This window comes from Carcharodon carcharias, chromosome 29 (genome assembly GCF_017639515.1).
Source record: "Carcharodon carcharias isolate sCarCar2 chromosome 29, sCarCar2.pri, whole genome shotgun sequence".
Taxonomy (NCBI): domain Eukaryota; kingdom Metazoa; phylum Chordata; class Chondrichthyes; order Lamniformes; family Lamnidae; genus Carcharodon; species Carcharodon carcharias.
The window spans coordinates 1,636,043-1,653,054 of NC_054495.1; the positions used below are offsets into that span (position 1 = coordinate 1,636,043).

Genomic DNA, 17,012 nt, shown 5'->3' on the forward strand with positions numbered 1-17,012 from the left:
ATCGGATTCAACCTTGTCATGTGGATGTGGGTGAGGTGGGGGGAGAGTTAAAAGCTGCGAGGAATAGCAGGCCAGATATCCCTGAATTCTGTACAAACAGTCTGCGTTCCAGTGTCATTACAATGGGACCAATGCTGGGATGAAAGGCAGAAAACGAACATAATATGGAGCGAGAGAGAGAGGGAGAGTTTGGCAGGAGACAGAGAGAGCAAGAGAAAGAGAGAGAGAGAGTGGGTCAGAGCAGTGGAGAGAGAGAGAGAAAGAGAGTGGGTCAGAGCAGGAGACAGAGAAAGCAAGCGAGAGAGAGAGAAAGAGTGAGTGTGTGGACAGGAGAGAGAAAATGGGAAAGAAAGAATGGGTCAGAGCAGGAGGGAGAGACAGAGACAGAGAGAGTGGGAGTGAGGGGGAGTGAGAAAGAGAGTGGGTAAGAGCAGGGGAGAGAGAGAAAGCAAGCGAGAGAGCGAGAAAGAGAGAGTGTGTGGACAGGAGAGAGAGTGAGAAAGAAAGAGTGGATGAGAGACAGAGAGTGGGAGCGAGAGGGAGTGAGAAAGAGAGTGGGTAAGAGCAGGGAAGAGAGAGAGAGAAAGAGAGTGGGTCAGAGCAGGAGAGAGAGGGAGCAAGCGAGAGAGAGAGACAAAGAGAGAGTGTGTGGACAGGAGAGGGAGTGAGAAAGAGAGAGTGGTTCAGAACAGGAGAGACAGAGAGACAGAGAGTGGGAGTGACAGGAAGTGAGAAAGAGTGGGTAAGAGGAGGGGAGAGAGAGAGTGGGTCAGAGAAGGAGAGAGAGAGAGAAAGAGAGTGTGTGTGGACAAGAAAGAGAGTGTGGGTTAAAGCAAGAGAAAGAGACAGAGAGAGCGAGAAAGAGAGTGGGTCAGAGCAGGAGAGTGGGAGTGAGAGATAGTGAGACAGAACAGGAGATAGACAGATTGGACAGGAGAGGGAGTGTGTGGCTTAGAGCGGAGAGAGAGAGTGGGAAAGACAGAGTGGATCAGAGCAGGAGAGAATGAGAGAGAAAGAGAGAATGTGGGTTACAGAAGGAGAGAGCAAGAGTGGAAGTGAGAGAGTGGGTCAGAGCAGGTGAGAGACAGAGAAAGAGAGAGTGGATCAGAACAGGTGAAAGAGTGACACACACATACAGTGGACAGGAGAGAGAGTGGGAAAGACAGGGTGGATCAGAGCAGGAGGGAGTGAGAGAGGGAGATTGTGTGAGTAAGAGCAAGAGAGAGAGAGACAGTGGAAGAGAGAGGGTGGGTCAGAGCAGGTGAGAGAGAGAGAAAGAGATAGTGAGAAAGAGAGAGTGGATCAGAACAGGTGAGAGAGAGAGAGGGAGAGTTTGGGTTAGAGCAGGAGAGAAAGACCAAGAGAGAGAGAGTAGATCAGGGCAGGAGAGAGAGAATGTGGTTCAGTACAGGAAAGAGTGAGAATGTGGGTTGCAAAAGGAGAGAGTGTGAGTGAGGGAGAGAGACAGTCAGGACGGGAGAGAGGAGCGAGGCAGAACACAAGAGAGAGAGTGAGGTCGAACAGGAGAGAGAAAGAGAGAGAGAGAATGTGAAACAAAACATAGAGAGAAAAAGTGTGTTTGAATCAGAACAGGTAAGAGAGAGAGGGAGCAAGTCAGAATGGGAGAGAGAATGTGAGGGAGATCTGGGCGAGAGAGAGAGAGAGGTCAGTTGGAAAAGTGTAAGGCAGAAACGGAGAGAGTGTGTGAGGCAGGAAGGGAGATGGAGAGATAATGGAAGGGGAGAGGGAGGAAGAGAAAGTGAGGCAGAGATGGAGAGTGAGAATGAGATCACAGGATATAACGTTCTGTATGCGGTGATATAAATGTCTGAAACAGTAGGACTGACATAAGTAATTGAAATTGAAAATTCCAATGTTACATTTTCCAAATTCCCAAAACACATAAATATTCAAAGATCATTGCGTACAGCCAGAGGGAGGCTAAGTCACTACTGAGCTGCATCATTCAGACAGATGCTTGAATATAAACACCACAATTGACCGTGACAACAACGCTCCCGGATATTTAATGTAAATATTTCAACATCTCTGGAACGAGAAATGCAGTCAGATTACTGTCAGTGTTCTGCCTATTTTCCCCATCCCCCGAGGAACTGGTAAGTGGCAGGTTCCTCCCGCTTCCCTCTGTTCGCACGTCAGCCGGCTGCGTATCTTAAGGCTGTCCGCCTGCATGGGGCATCACCTGTACCCTCACTGCTGCCCAATGGGCACGCAGCGGTCGGCGGAGCTGACTGGGGGGGTGGGTGGGGTTGGTTGGGAGAAGGAACCTCAGGTTCTTAGCCAACGGACAACTGCAGTAGCCCACCGAGCATAAGCCATGTCTCTCTCCCTTACTCTCCTGGCCTGTCCTCTCTCTGCTACCCCACTCCTTCTCCAGTGGGTTAACCACACAGCGTAAATGCTAAAGGATTCCAAAATCTGGGTCTCCAGAACACACAAAGGATAGCGAGGCACCGGTTTGCAAGGATGGTTAAAAACTGAAGAAATAGGAGCAGGGGAGGCCATTCAGCCCCTTGAACCTGCTACCCCATTCAATAAGGTCATGGCTAATCTTCTACCCTTACTCCACTTTCCTGCCCTGTCCCTTTGTGCACAAAAATCTCTTGATCTCCAAGTCTTGAATATACTCATTGGAGGCAGTTCAGAGAAGGTTCACTCGGCTGATCCCTGGGATGAGGGGATTATCCTATGAGGAAAGGTTTGACAGGCTGGGCCTGTATCCATTGGAGTTTTGAAGAATGAGAGGTGATCTTATTGCGACAGATAAGATTCTGAGGGGGGGGGGTGGTGCTTGACGGGGTGGATGCTGAGAGGATGTTTCCCCCTTGTGGGGGAATCGAGAACTGGGGGGAGGGGGCACAGCTTCAGGATAAGGAGGTCTCCCATTGAAGATAGAGATGAGGAGGAATTTCTTCTCTCGGACGGTGGTTAGTCTGTGGAATCCTCTTCCCCGGAGAGCAGTGGGGGCCGGGGTCATTGACTATACTCGAGGCTGAGTTAGGCCGATTTCTTTGATTGACGTGGGGGTCGAGGGTTATGGGGGGAGCAGGCGGGAAAGCGGGGTTAAGGGCACAGTCAGATCAGCCACGATCTTAGTGAATGGCGGAGCAGGCTGGAGGGGACAAATGGCCTACTCCTACTCCTGTATCTCATGCTCTGCGCAACCTAGGATCCTCAAACCTCTGGGATAGAGAATTCCAAAGACCCACAGCCCTCTGAGTAAAGACATTTCCCCTCATCCCAGTCCAAAATGGCTGACCCCTTACCTTGAGACTGTGACTCCCCCATCCCTCCTCCCACAACCCCACCAATTCTGGACTCTCTGGAAGTGGTTGGAGGGTGGGGAACAGCCTCTCAGCATCGACCCTGTCAAACCACCCCCACCACCACCACCCCCCTGAAGAATATGGTACGTTTCAATGAGACCACCTCTCATTTTGCTAAACTCCACCGAGGCCCACCCTCCTCCATCTCTCCTCCCGGAACAATCCCTCCATCCCAGGGATCAGCCTGGTGAACCTTCGCCGCGCTCCCTCTCCGGCAAGTCGATCTTTCCTTAGGTAAGGAGACCAAAACCGTACAACCTTGGGGGGGGGGGGGGTGCTGTTGGCAGCCGATGGCACTGTCACTGGGCTAGTAACCCAGAGGCCCAGGGTAACGCCTGAGGGACCTGGGTTCGAATCCTGTCACGGCAGATAGCGGGATGTGAATCCAATAAAAATCTGGAGTTAAAAAGTCTAACGGTGACCATGATGTTCCCAACAACAGCTCTGAAGCAGAGTCACACCGACTCGGAACATTAACTCTGTTTCTTTTTTCAACTCTCCACAGATGCTGAGCTTTCCCGGCATTTTCTGTTTTTGTTTCATGAAACTATCGTCGACGGTCGTTAAAAACCCATCTGGTTCACTCATGCCCCTTTAGGGAGGGAAATCTGCCCTCCTTACCCTGGTCTGGCCCTACACCTGACTCCAGGCTCCACAGCGATGTGGTTGACTCTTAAAAATGCCCTCTGAACGAGGGGGCAGCTAGGGATGGGCAATAAACCCGGGCGAGGCCCACATCCTGTGGATGAATAAAGAGAAAAACACAATACTCCAGGTCGGCCTTGGATAATTGTAGCATTTCTTGCTCACCCACATGGCAAACCCTTTGCAACAGAGGCCAACGTGCTATTTGCCTTCCTAACGCCCTGCCTGCGGTGTGAGCCCAATACCAGAACCAAGACCCCCACCCAAAACCCCCCCCCCAAACCCCTTCGCAGCCTCTCAGTGGTCTCCTCATGTCTCAGCGTCCCACCAAACAATGAGCAGAAAACTTGGCTACATTACAACTCGGTCCCTCTTCACCTAAGTCCCAGATACAGACTGTAACTAGCTGAGGTCCAAGTGCAGATCTCTGCGGTGCTCCCTGAAAAGAACAAGCTTATCCCTCTGCTCTGTGATCTGCCCGCCAGCCAATGATACCAGAGCTGGGAGGTTATAACTAACCGGATGCACTTGGAACCAGGATAGAGAAGGCTGGGAGGAGCCCCGGAAAGATGCATTCGAAATTGATGAAAGGGGTCTCGATAGGGTAGGCGTAGAGGTGTTTCCACTTGTGGTGGGTGGGAGACCAGAGCTAAGGGCCTTCGATGTAAGATCGTCACTAATAAATCCAATGGGGAATTTGGGAGAAACCTCTTTACCCAGAGAGTGGGGAGAATGTGGAACTCACTCCCACAGGGAGTTCAGGTAAACGGTGTCTATAGTTGGGAATGCAGTGACATAGCGGCAACGTCCCTGGGCTAGTAATCCAGAAGCCCAGGCTAATGACCTGGGGGATATGGGATCAAATCCCACCCTGGCAGCTGGTGGAATTTGAATTCAATTAATCAAAAAAAAAGAAAAACATCTGGAATTAACATGGCGGCCATGAAACTGTCATCGATTGTCATAAAAAACCCATCTGGTTCGCTAATGTCCCTTCAGGGAGGGAAATCTGCCCTCCTTATCCGGTCTGGCCTACATGTGACACCAGACCCCACGCAGCCATGTGGTCGACTCTTAAGTGCCCCTCCGAAATGGCCGAGCGAGCCACTCAGTTCAAGGGCGATTAGGGACGGGCAACAAATGCGGGCCCTTGCCGGCGATACCTCACACCCCACGAAACAAAAATAAATGGGGGGTTGGGGGGGGGGAAATAATGCCCTGAAGGGGGAGGCTGGAAAAACACACGAGGGGGAAGGGAATTTGGATGATAAGTTGACGGGGGCGAGATGAAGTGGGGGTGGGAGGAGGCTCGTGTGGGGCAGGAACACCGGCACAGAGCAGATGGGCTGAATGGTGCTGTAAATCTTAATTGCAATGAACCACTGATATTCGAATCGCTTCCAATGACAAGCGATGCCAATAAAAGTGAAAACTGAACCTAAGAACGATGTTAATATTAATCAATTTGGTTGGCCAAACATCTGGACCAAGAGGCGGGTTTTAAGAAGGGTGTTAAAGGGGGAGGGAGACAGCTTGAAGAAAAGTGACTGACACTGAAGCAGGCCTCAAAAATATAACCTCCGGGGAGATTCAATCTCCCGTTTCCCCTCCTGGCCAGATGGGAAAAGCAAATGGCCTTCTCCATTCCCTCCGGAGTGAGGGGGCGCGGCCTCTCACCTTTCAACTTTCCCCCACACTCCCGCCACACCCCCGCAGGTTGCATGCTGGGAAATTGGCGGGAGCCGCACATGCTCCAACCGCCGTGAAAAGTAAAATGGCGGCCGGGGCTCGCTCCGTGGGGAAAGCTGAAGGGCGAGAAGCTTCGCCAAGGGCGCTAAAAAAAAAATCGATGAACTTGGGCCAGGCCATCGTGAAACGTCTGCTCCCGTCCTTGTTTAAAAAAAATTTCGTTTAACGTCGGGAATTTTAGTTCTTCAGATGAACGCTTTTGTGGGATGTGGGCGTTGCTGGCAAGGCCAGAGGTCATTGCCCATCCCTAATTGCCCTCGAACTGGGTGTCGTGCTCGGCCATTTCAGGGGGCATTCAAGAGTCAACCATGTGGCTGTGTGGGGTCTGGGGTCACATGTAGGCCAGACCGGGTAAGGAGGGCAGATTTGTCCTCCCTAAAGGGGCATCAGTGACCCAGATGGGTTTTTATGACAATGAACAATGATTTCATGGTCATCACTAGACTTTTAATACCAGATTTTTAACGTTTATTATTGAGTTCAAACTCCACCACCTGCCATTGCGGGGTGGGGGGCGTATTTGAGCACTGGTCCCCGGAGCAATCTCTGGGTTACCGGTCCAGCGGTGATACCGCTGTGGTATCACCTCCCCGGTTAGTCAGAAAGAAACGGCAGACTGGGGCCTTCCCAAAAAAAACATTCACCCGGTTTTGTGAGGGGAAAATAACATGGACCCACCTCCCCCCCAGCCCCTCCCCAGGAGGACTGAGAAGGGGCAGCCATGAGGTTTGCGGTGACATTCAACATGGGGAGTGACGGCAGAGTGCACTAGCCCCGGGGTGTCAGGTGAGAGTTACAGGAAAGAACAGACCTTTCAATGTGTGCGGAGCTTGCCCTGGGAACCTGTTCAAGACCCACACCTGATGATGCTCTAAGAGATAAGGCAGGGGGGGTGGGGGGGGTCACTCAAGTGACGGGGGCAACAATGCTGTAGAGTATATTTAAAAATTCATACATGGGATGTGGGCGTCACTGGCTGGGCCCAGCACTTGGAAAAATTTATTAATTTTGCTTCCAATCTCCACCCCTCCATCATTTTCACGTGGTCCATCTCTGACACTTCCCTTCCCTTCCTTGACCTCTCTGTCTCAATCTCTGGTGATAGACTGTCCACCAATATCCATTACAAACCCACCGACACCCACAGCTATCTCGACTACAGCTCCTCACACCCCACTTCCTGTAAGGATTCCATCCCATTCTCTCAGTTCCTTCGCCTCCGTCGCATCTGTTCCGATGATGCTACATTCAAAAACAGTTCCTCTGACATGTCCTCCTTCTTCCTTAACCGAGGTTTTCCACCCACGGTCGTTGACAGGGCCCTCAACCGTGTCCGGCCCATCTCCCGCGCATCCGCCCTCACTCCTTCTCCTCCCTCCCAGAAACATGATAGGGTCCCCCTTGTCCTCACTTATCACCCCACCAGCCTCCGCATTCAAAGGATCATCCTCCGCCATTTCCGCCAACTCCAGCATGATGCCACTACCAAACACATCTTCCCTTCACCCCCCTTATCGGCATTCCGTAGGGATCGCTCCCTCCGGGACACCCTGGTCCACTCCTCCATCACCCCCTACTCCTCAACCCCCTCCTATGGCACAACCCCTTGCCCACGCAAAAGATGCAACACCTGCCCCTTCACTTCCTCTCTCCTCACCGTCCAAGGACCCAAACACTCCTTTCAAGTGAAGCAGCATTTCACTTGCATTTCCCCCAACTTAGTCTACTGCATTCGTTGCTCCCAATGTGGTCTCCTCTACATTGGAGAGACCAAACGTAAACTGGGCGACCGCTTTGCAGAACACCTGCGGTCTGTCCGCAAGAATGACCCAAACCTCCCTGTCGCTTGCCATTTTAACACTCCACCCTGCTCTCTTGCCCACATGTCTGTCCTTGGCTTGCTGCATTGTTCCAGTGAAGCCCAACGCAAACTGGAGGAACAACACCTCATCTTCCGACTAGGGACTTTACAGCCTTCCGGACTGAATATTGAATTCAACAACTTTAGGTCGTGAGTCCCCTCCCCCATCCCCACCCCCTTTCTGTTTCCCCCTTCTTTTTTTTTTTCCCAATAAATTATAAAGATTTTCCTTTTCCCACCTATTTCCATTATATAAAATAAAAAAAAAACCCACTAGAGCTATACCTTGAGTGCCCTACCATCCATTCTTAATTAGCACATTCGTTTAGATAATATCACCAACTTTAACTTTAACACCTATGTGTTCTATTGTACTATTGTTGTTGACATCTTTTGATGATCTGCTTCTATCACTGCTTGTTTGTCGCTACAACCACACCAACCCCCTCCACCTCTCTGTCTCTCTATCTCTCCGCCCCCCACACACACACCTTAAACCAGCTTATATTTCAGCTCTTTCCTGGACTCGAACTCAAGTTCTGTCGAAGGGTCATGAGGACTCGAAACGTCAACTCTTTTCTTCTCCGCCGATGCTGCCAGACCTGCTGAGTTTTTCCAGGTAATTAGACAGAAAAGTCCTGGTCTAAAAGTCCTAGTCCTGCTTGCTACCCTTAATGTCCTCATTAGCACATTCCTTAGATAATATCACATCCGCTAACACTCCTTTGTCCTTTTGTCTATGACATCTTTGGCAATCTCTTCTTGGCCTCCACCTATCACTGGCCCCCTATCGAGCTCTACCTGTCCCAACCCCCCCTACCAGCTTATATTTCATCTAATTTCTCTATTTCCTTAGTTCTGATGAAGGGTCGTATGGACTCGAAACGTCAACTCTTTTCTTCTCCGCCGATGCTGCCAGACCTGCTGAGTTTTTCCAGGTAATTCTGTTTTTGTTTTGGATTTCCAGCATCCACAGTTTTTTTGTTTTTATCCCAGCATTTATTGCCTGTCCCTAGTTGCCCCCTTGAGAAGGTGGTGGTGAGCTGCCTTCTTGAACCGCTACAGTCCATGTGGTGTAGGTACACCCACCGTGCTGTTAGGGAGGGAGTTCCAGGATTTTAACCCAGCGACAGTGAAGGAACGGCCGATATATTTCCAAGTCAGGATGGTGAGTGGCTTGGAGGGGAACTTCCAGGTGGTGGTCTTCCCATATGTCTGCTGCCCTTGTCCTTCTAGATGGTAGAGGTCGTGGGTTTGGAAGGTGCTGTCTAAGGAGCTTTGGTGAGTCCCTGCTGTGCATCTTGTAGATGGTACACACACTGCTGCTACTGTGTGTCGGTGGTGGAGGGAGTGAATGTTTGTGGATGTGGTGCCAATCAAGTGGGGCTGCTTTGTTCTGGACGGTGTTGAGCTTCTTGAGTATTGTGGGAGCTGCACTCATCCAGGGCAAGTGGGGAGTATTCCATCACACTCCTGACTTGTGCCTTGTAGATGGTGGACAGACTTTGGGGAGTCAGGAGGTGAGTCACTCACCGCAGGATTCCCAGCCCATGGCCTGCTCTTGTAGCCAGTGTATATGCAGGTTTCGAAATTACTTCATCTTAAAGGGAAGCGATGCCCAATAAATATTGATAATTATAGCTCGGCAACAACGAGCGCCCACTCCAAGTCCCTTGGCTCCTTATAAGTCGAACAAAAACTCAGGCCAGGATTTTCCTGCCCCACCCACAGTCTGGATTTTTCCAGAAGTCAATGGGCTTTTGGTCGCCTCTCTCAGTTATCCATTCCAGCCATAAAACCCCAGCCTCAGTCTGTGTTGGAACACACTGCTTTTCACAGACTTAATGCAATTGCCTGTTAATTGTTTGACTTACTTAAATTCAGGATTGATGCCTATTTGCTTCACTGCACCACACAATTAAAACAGAACAAGGGGATTCAGCATCCAACCAGAGGCTCCAATCCATTGCCAACTCGCAGTTTTTCAAGGCAGTTATGTAATCGCCCTTTCAGTGCCAATCTGTCCCTCAGGATGCCAGTGTAGTTCACTGGGTAACACTCCCTTCCCTCTCTCCTCAGAGTCAGAAGGTCAAGAGTTACATGCCCCAGTCCAGTGACAAACCCGATAATTCAGGTCAAACACTCCCACTGCCTGTGCCGAAGGAATGCTGCACTGTCAGAGGGTCAGTACAGAGGGAGTGCTGCACTGTCAGAGGGTCAGTACTGAGGGAGTGCCGCACTGTCGGTGCGTCAGCACTGAGGGAGTGCTGCACTGTCAGAAGGTCAGTACTGAGGGAGTGCTGCACTGTCAGAGGGTCAGTACTGAGGGTGTGCTGCACTGTCAGAGGGTCAGTACTGAGGGAGTGCTGCACTGTCAGAGGGTCAGTGTGGAGGGAGTGCTGCACTGTTGGAGGGTCAGTATTGGGAGAATGCACAGTGCTTCAGCGATGGTCTATGGAGGCCAGGACTGTGAATAATGTTCCAAGTATGGCCTATACAGGGTTGTGTGCCAGCTAAATGAGGTGTTCATCATGAACAGTTGCCGTCAGAGGCAGTGGGAGAGGAGAGACGGAAGTGAGTAGGAGGATCCAATCCCAGTGACATTTAAAGAAAAGCCCAATTTCCAAAAGATTATTCTGTAAAAATACCATTAAAATCATTGGCATTCCATACTCTCATACAAGGAGGCCCAATAATGAGGTTGTAAAAGATGTGGTACATCTCAAAACATAAAACAATGAGTGATTGCACAAGCCAACCCTGCATCAGCTACAGCTCTCTGCAGCCTGCAATAAATCGACTGTCTCTATGTTATCCAATGCACAAGACTTTACAATGATTATTAATGCAATAAATCTATATCACACTTGCGTTCAGTTTCTGCTGAACCTCCTCTGAAGCTCTAATAGCATGGAATATGGATGAGTTGTAATGCGTTATCCTGAAGTACAATATAGCCCATGTGTGTGTGTGCTTCAGTGTGTACAGCTCCTGTGTGTGTACAGCACACACAGTGACAAACAGGGGCGATTCACTCTCGTCTGCTACTGTATGGTCCCGCGACACGCGCACGCGCGTGTATGTGTGTGCGCATGCATGTAACGGCCGATATAATTCCAAATCAGGATGGTGAGTGACTTGGAGGGGAACTTCCAGGTGGTGGTGTTCCCATCTATCTGCTGCCCTTGTCCTTCTAGATGGTAGCGGTAGTGGGTTTGGAAGGTGCTGTCTAAGGAGCCTTGGTGAATTCCTGCAGTGCATCTTGTAGATGGTACACATACTGCTGCTACTGTGTGTCGGTGGTGGAGGGAGTGAATGTTTGTGGATGTGGTGCCAATCAAGCGGGGCTGCTTTGTCCTGGATGGTGTTGAGCTTCTTGAGTGTTGTGGGAGCTGCACTCATCCAGGGCAAGTGGGGAGTATTCCATCATACTCCTGACTTGTGCCTTGTCGATGGTGGACAGGCTTTGGGGAGTCAGGAGGTGAGTTACTCACTACAGGATTCCCAGCCTCTAACCTGCTCTTGTAGCCACAGTATTTATATGGCTAGTCCAGTTCAGTTTCTGGTCAATGGTAACTCCCAGGATGTTGATAGTGGGGGATTCAGTGATGGTAATGCCACTGAATGTCAAGGGGTGATGGTTGGATTCTCTCTTGTTGGAGATGGTCATTGCCTGGCACTTGTGTGGTGTGAATGTTACTTGCCACTTGTCAGCCCAAGCCTGGATATTGTCCAGGTCTTGCTGCATTTGGACATGGACTGCTTCAGTATCTGAGGAGTCGCGAATGGTGCTGAACATTGTGCAACCATCAACGAACATCCCCACTTCTGACATTATGATGGAAGGAAGGTCATTGATGAAGCAGCTGAAGATGGTTGGGCCGAGGACACTACCCTGGGGAACTCCTGCAGTGATGTCCTGGAACTGAGATGACTGACCTCCAACAACCACATCTACCTTCCTTTGTGCTAAGTATGACCCATACTTAGAGTTTTCCCCCGATTCCAGTTTTGCTAGTGCTCCTTGATGCCACACTCGGTCAAATGCTGCCTTGATGTCAAGGGCAGTCACTCTCACCTCACCTCGGGAATTCAGCTCTTTTGCCCATGTTTGAACCAAGGCTGTAATGAGGTCAGGAACTGAGTGGCCCTGGTGGAACCCAAACTAAGCGTCAGTGAGCAGGTTATTGCTAAGCAAGTGCCACTTGATAGCACTGTTGATAACCCCTTCCATCACTTTACTGATGATGGAGAGTAGACAGATGGGGCTGTAATTGGCCGGGTTGGATTTGTCCTGCTTTTTGTGTACAGGACATACCTGGGCAATTTCCCACATAGCCGGGTAGATGCCAGTGTTGTAGCTGTCCTGGAACAGCTTGGCTAGGGGTGCGGTAAGTTCTGGAGCACAAGTCTTCAGTACTATTGCCGGAATATTGTCAGGGCCCATAGCCTTTGCAGTATCCAGTGCCTTCAGCCATTTCTTGATATCACATGGAATGAATTGAAATGGCTGAAGACTGGCATCTGCGATGTTGGTTCCCTCGCCACCTGCCACAGACCCAGTCTAGCAGCTATGTCATTTAGGACTCGGCCAGCTCGGTCAGTAGTGGTGCTACTGAGCCACTCTTGGTGATGGACATTGAAGTCCCCCACCCAGAGTACATTCTGCACCCTTACCACCCTCAGTGCTTCCTCCAAGTGGTGTTCAACATGGAGGGGCACTGATTCATCAGCTGAGGGAGGGCGGTACATGGTAATCAGCACGAGGTTTCCTTACCCATGTTTGACCTGATACCATAAGACGTCATGGGGTCCGGAGTCAATGTTGAGGATTCCCAGGGCAACTCCACCCCGACTGTTTACCTCTGCTGGGCCTGTCCTGCTGGTGGGTTAGGACATACCCAGGGATGGTGATGGTGGAGTCTGGGACGTTATCTGTAAGGTATGATTCCGTGAGGATGACTATGTCAGGCTGTTGCTTGACTAGTCTGTGAGACAGCTCTCCCAATTTTGGCACTAGCCCCCAGATGTTAGTGAGGAAGACTTTGCAGGGTTGACAGGGCTGAGTTTGCCGTTGTCGTTCTGGTGCCGAGGTCGATGCCGGGTGGTCCGTCCGGTTTCGTTCCTTTCTTGTTGTGGTGGTTTGATAGAACTGAGTGTCTCACTCGGCCATTTCAGAGTCCAGCACATCGCTATGGGTCTGGAGTCATGTGTAGGCCAGACTGGGTAAGGACAGCAGATTTCCCTCCCCTAAAGGTATATTAGCGAACCAGATGGGTTTTTAACAACAATCAATAATGGTCATCATCAGACTTTTAATTCCAGATTTTTTTCTATTGAATTCAAATTCCACTATCGCCCATGGTGGGATTCGAACCCCAGTCCTCAGAGAAGTACCCTGGGTCTCTGGATTACTGGTCCAGTGACAATACCACTGCGCCATCACCTCTCCTTGGGTGTGGAGAGGGTGAGTGAGTGAGTGTGTGTGTGTATGCACGCGTATGTGTGTCTGTTTGTGTGTATGTATATGAGTGTGTGTGTCTGGTCTATGTGTATCTGTTTTGTGTGTGTATATGAGTGTGTGTGTGTGTATATGAGTGTGTGTGTCTGTGCATATGTGTGTCTGTTTGTGTGTGTGTATATGAGTGTATGTGTCTGTGCATGTGTGTTTGTTTGTGTGTGTGTGTCTATGTGTGTCTGTGCATATGTGTGTCTGTTTGTGTGTGTGTATATGAGTGTGTGTCTGTGCATATGTATATCTGTGTGTGTGTGTATATGTGTGTGTGTGTGTGTGTGTGTGTGTGTGTGTGTGTGTGTGTGTGGTGGGGATTAACATTGAGGTCCCATAGGTACATAGAGATCAATATTGAGGTTGTGTAGGTACATAGGACTGAACACCGTGGTACTATGAGTATGTATGGCTTAATACTGAAGTCCAATAGGTACACAGTCAGTAATAATAAGCAACTCTAGGTGTAAAAAAATTAATACTCAGGTCTTACAGATGTATTAAGAGTAATACCTGGGTCCTACTACTTTATGAAGAGCTCCTACAGGTCTGTCAGATGGACAAATATCTGTCTTGGAACTAGAATTGGATGTGGTGCGAAGAATCCTGCTTTCAGGATTCAGAGAGCAGCTCCAAAGGTTCTTAATTCAATGTGTTCGCAGGATTGCTGTTATGAATCTAATACAGTTTGGGCGAGACAGGGGAAAACAAACGAAATCCAATCTAATTCTGGGACCAGAATTGTAAATCTAATCGCGTACCTCTGAAAAACCTGATGTTCAAACCCAACATAGCAGCAAACAGGGGGGCTCTAAAGGTGGGAGGGGTTATGAAACCTCAGTGTAACACGAGACACTGCAATGCAAAGGTATTGTGTTCAGTTAGTAACAGAAGTACCACACAGCACGGTTGGGTCCGAAATGCAGTGGGTTAAAGGAGTTTTGAAGGGGGAGACTGAAATCTTCAGCTGGTTAGCGAGTTATTGACCCTGTGCCTCAACAGCACCAACATTATTGCAGTGAGAGAGACAGAGCCTCAGAACGAGAAACAACTTTCATTTTGAAGTGTGCACACGACTGTAATGTAGGAAACGCAGCAGCCAATTTGCGCACAGCAAGATCCCACAAACAGCAATTTGGTAATGACCCAGGTCATCTGTTTTTTTTTTCACTGGTGTTGGTTGAGGGATAAATATTAGCCCCAGGGCACAGGGCAGAACTCTGCACCCCCCCCCCCCCAAACAACCCCCACCCCCCCATTCCTGCACTTCTTCCAAAATCTGGCCATGGGATCTTTTACACCCACCTCAGAGGGCAGACAGGGTGACAGTGTGGCATCTCAACCAAGACGGCAGGTCCAACAGTGCAACATTATCTCAGTACTGACTCACCGACAGTGCAGCACTCCCTCAGTACTGCAGAGCTCCATCAATACTGACCCTCTGACAGTGCAGCGCTACCTTCGTACTGAACCCCTGACAGCACAGCACTCCCTCAGTACTGACCCTCTGACAGTGCAGCACTCCCTCTGTACCTGACCCTCCGACAGTGCAGCACTCCCTCAGTACTGACCCTACGACAGTGCAGCACTCCCTCAGTACTGAACACTCTAACAGTGCAGCACTCCCTCAGTACTGCCCCTCCAACAGTGCAGCACTCCCTCTGTACTGCCCCTCCAACAGTGCAGCACTCCCTCTGTACTGCCCCTCCAACAGTGCAGCACTCCCTCTGTACTGACCCTCCAACAGTGTAGCACTCCCTCTGTACTGACCTTCTGAAAGTGTAGCGCTGCCTCAGTACTGACCCTCCGACAGTGCAGCACTCCCTCAGTGCTGACCCTGACAGTGCAGCGCTCCCTCTTTACTGACTCTCCGACAGTGCAGCACTCCCTCAGTACTGACCCTCCAACAATGCAGCACTCCCTCAGTGCTGACCCTGACAGTGTAGCGCTCCCTCAGTACTGACCCTCTGACAGTGCAGCACTCCTTCAGTACTGACACTCTGACAGTGCAGCACTTCCTCAGTACTGACGCTCTGACTGTGCAGCACTCTTTCAGTACTGAACCCTCTAACAGTGCAGCACTCCCTCAGTACTGCCCCTCCAACAGTGCAGCACTCCCTCAGTACTGACCCTCCAACAATGCAGCACTCCCTCAGTACTGACCCTGACAGTGCAGCGCTCCCTCAGTACTGACCATCTGACAGTGCAGCGCTCCCTCAGTACTGACGCTCTGACAGTGCAGCGCTCCCTCAGTACTGACCCTCTGACAGTGTAACACTCTCTCAGTACTGACCCTCCAACAGTGCAGCACTCCCTCAGTACTGACCCTCCAACAATGCAGCACTCCCTCAGTACTGACCCTGACAGTGCAGCGCTCCCTCAGTACTGACCATCTGACAGTGCAGCGCTCCCTCAGTACTGACCCTCTGACAGTGCAGCACTCCCTCAGTACTGACCCTCCCAGTGTAGCTCCCTTACCCGTGCCACATCGCGAGTGTGAGGGAGGGTTGGAGCCTCTTACCTCGTGTGCCATTGAAGAACAGGGTTTGCCGGTAGGGGTTCTGGATCACCACGATTGAACCGTCGTAGCTGTGCAGCCTGCATGTGATCTCTGCTGTCTCGCCTTCCATCACTGTCACATTCTCAGCTTGAACTACCTGAGATTGTACTGTCAGGGAAACACAGGGAGAAACCTCTGTTAGACAGTAATCTGAAGCTCCTCACAGAGGAGATAACCTTCTCGAAAGCAAAGAATTAAAAACAATTCGGTGGTGACCTCAGATCCCAACAGCTAATGAAATTACGTCTTGAAGTCTAGACACTGTTGTAATGCAGCAGCCAACCTGCGCACAGCAATCTCCCACAAGCAGCAATGGGATAATGACCCAGATCATCGGTTTTTAGTGATGTTGGTTGAGGGATAAATATTGGCCCCAGGACACCGGGGAGACCTTCCCCCCACCGCTCTCCTTCCAAATAGGGGCCGTGGGATCTTTTACACCCACTGAGAGGGCAGACAGGGGCCTCGGTTTAATGTCTCATCTGAAAGACGGCACCTCCAACAGTGCGGCACTCCCTCAGTACTGACCCTCTGACAGTGCAGCGCGGTCTCAGTACTGACCCGCCGACAGTGCAGCACTCGCTCAGCCCTGACCCTCCGACAATGCAGCGCTCCCTTAGTGTTGACCCTTCCACAGTGCAGTGCTCCCTCAGTACTGATCCTCCAATAGTGCAGCACTCCCTCAGCACTGATCCTCCGACAGTGCAGTACTCCCTCAGCATCGAGCCTCCGACAATGCAAAGCTATGTCAGTATTGGCACAGGGAGTGTTGGCCTCCTTCATTTGTTAAATTCTCTGTGAGGGGGACTCTGAAGGGGAGAAAAATGCGGGGGGAGGGGGCATGAGGTGAAGGAGAGAAGGGGAGGGGGAAGGGAGGGATAGCAAAGAGAGAGAGAGGGGGAGAGAAGGGAGAGATGGAGCGAGGGAATGAGTAAATTTGAGAAAGCGAGAAAGAGGAAAAGAGACAAAGAGAGAGTGAATGTGATAGAGTAAGAAAGTCGAGGGAGAGAATGAGTGAGAGAGAGAGAGAGGGAGCAAGAGAGAGCGAGAAAGATAGAGAGGGAGTGAGAGAGAGCGAGAGGGAGCAAGAGAGAGCAAGAAAGATAGAGAGAGAGAGAGGGAATGAGAGAGAGTGAGAGGGAGCAAGAGAGCGCGAGAAAGAAAGAAAGAGGGAGCAAGAGAGAGCGAGAAAGAGAGGGAGTGAGAGAGAGCGAGAAAGCGAGAGAAAGAGGGAGCAAGAGAGTGCGAGAAAGAGAGGGAGCGAGAGAGAGCGAGAAAGCGAGAGAAAGGGGGAGCAAGAGAGAGCGAGAAAGAGAGGGAGCGAGAAAGAGCGAGAAAGAG

At 50.6% G+C, this 17,012-nt stretch overlaps 1 protein-coding gene across 3 annotated transcripts in view; it reads right to left on the bottom strand.

Moving 5' to 3' along the window:
- cadm4 (cell adhesion molecule 4) overlaps window positions 1-17,012 on the bottom strand; it is a 366,170-nt gene that overhangs the window by 187,651 nt on the left and 161,507 nt on the right. For all 3 annotated transcript variants that reach the window (XM_041176801.1, XM_041176799.1, XM_041176800.1), the window contains exon 2: window positions 15,633-15,779. In XM_041176801.1, coding sequence (XP_041032735.1) covers window positions 15,633-15,779 — 147 coding nt within the window. The remainder of the gene's footprint in view (window positions 1-15,632; window positions 15,780-17,012) is intronic.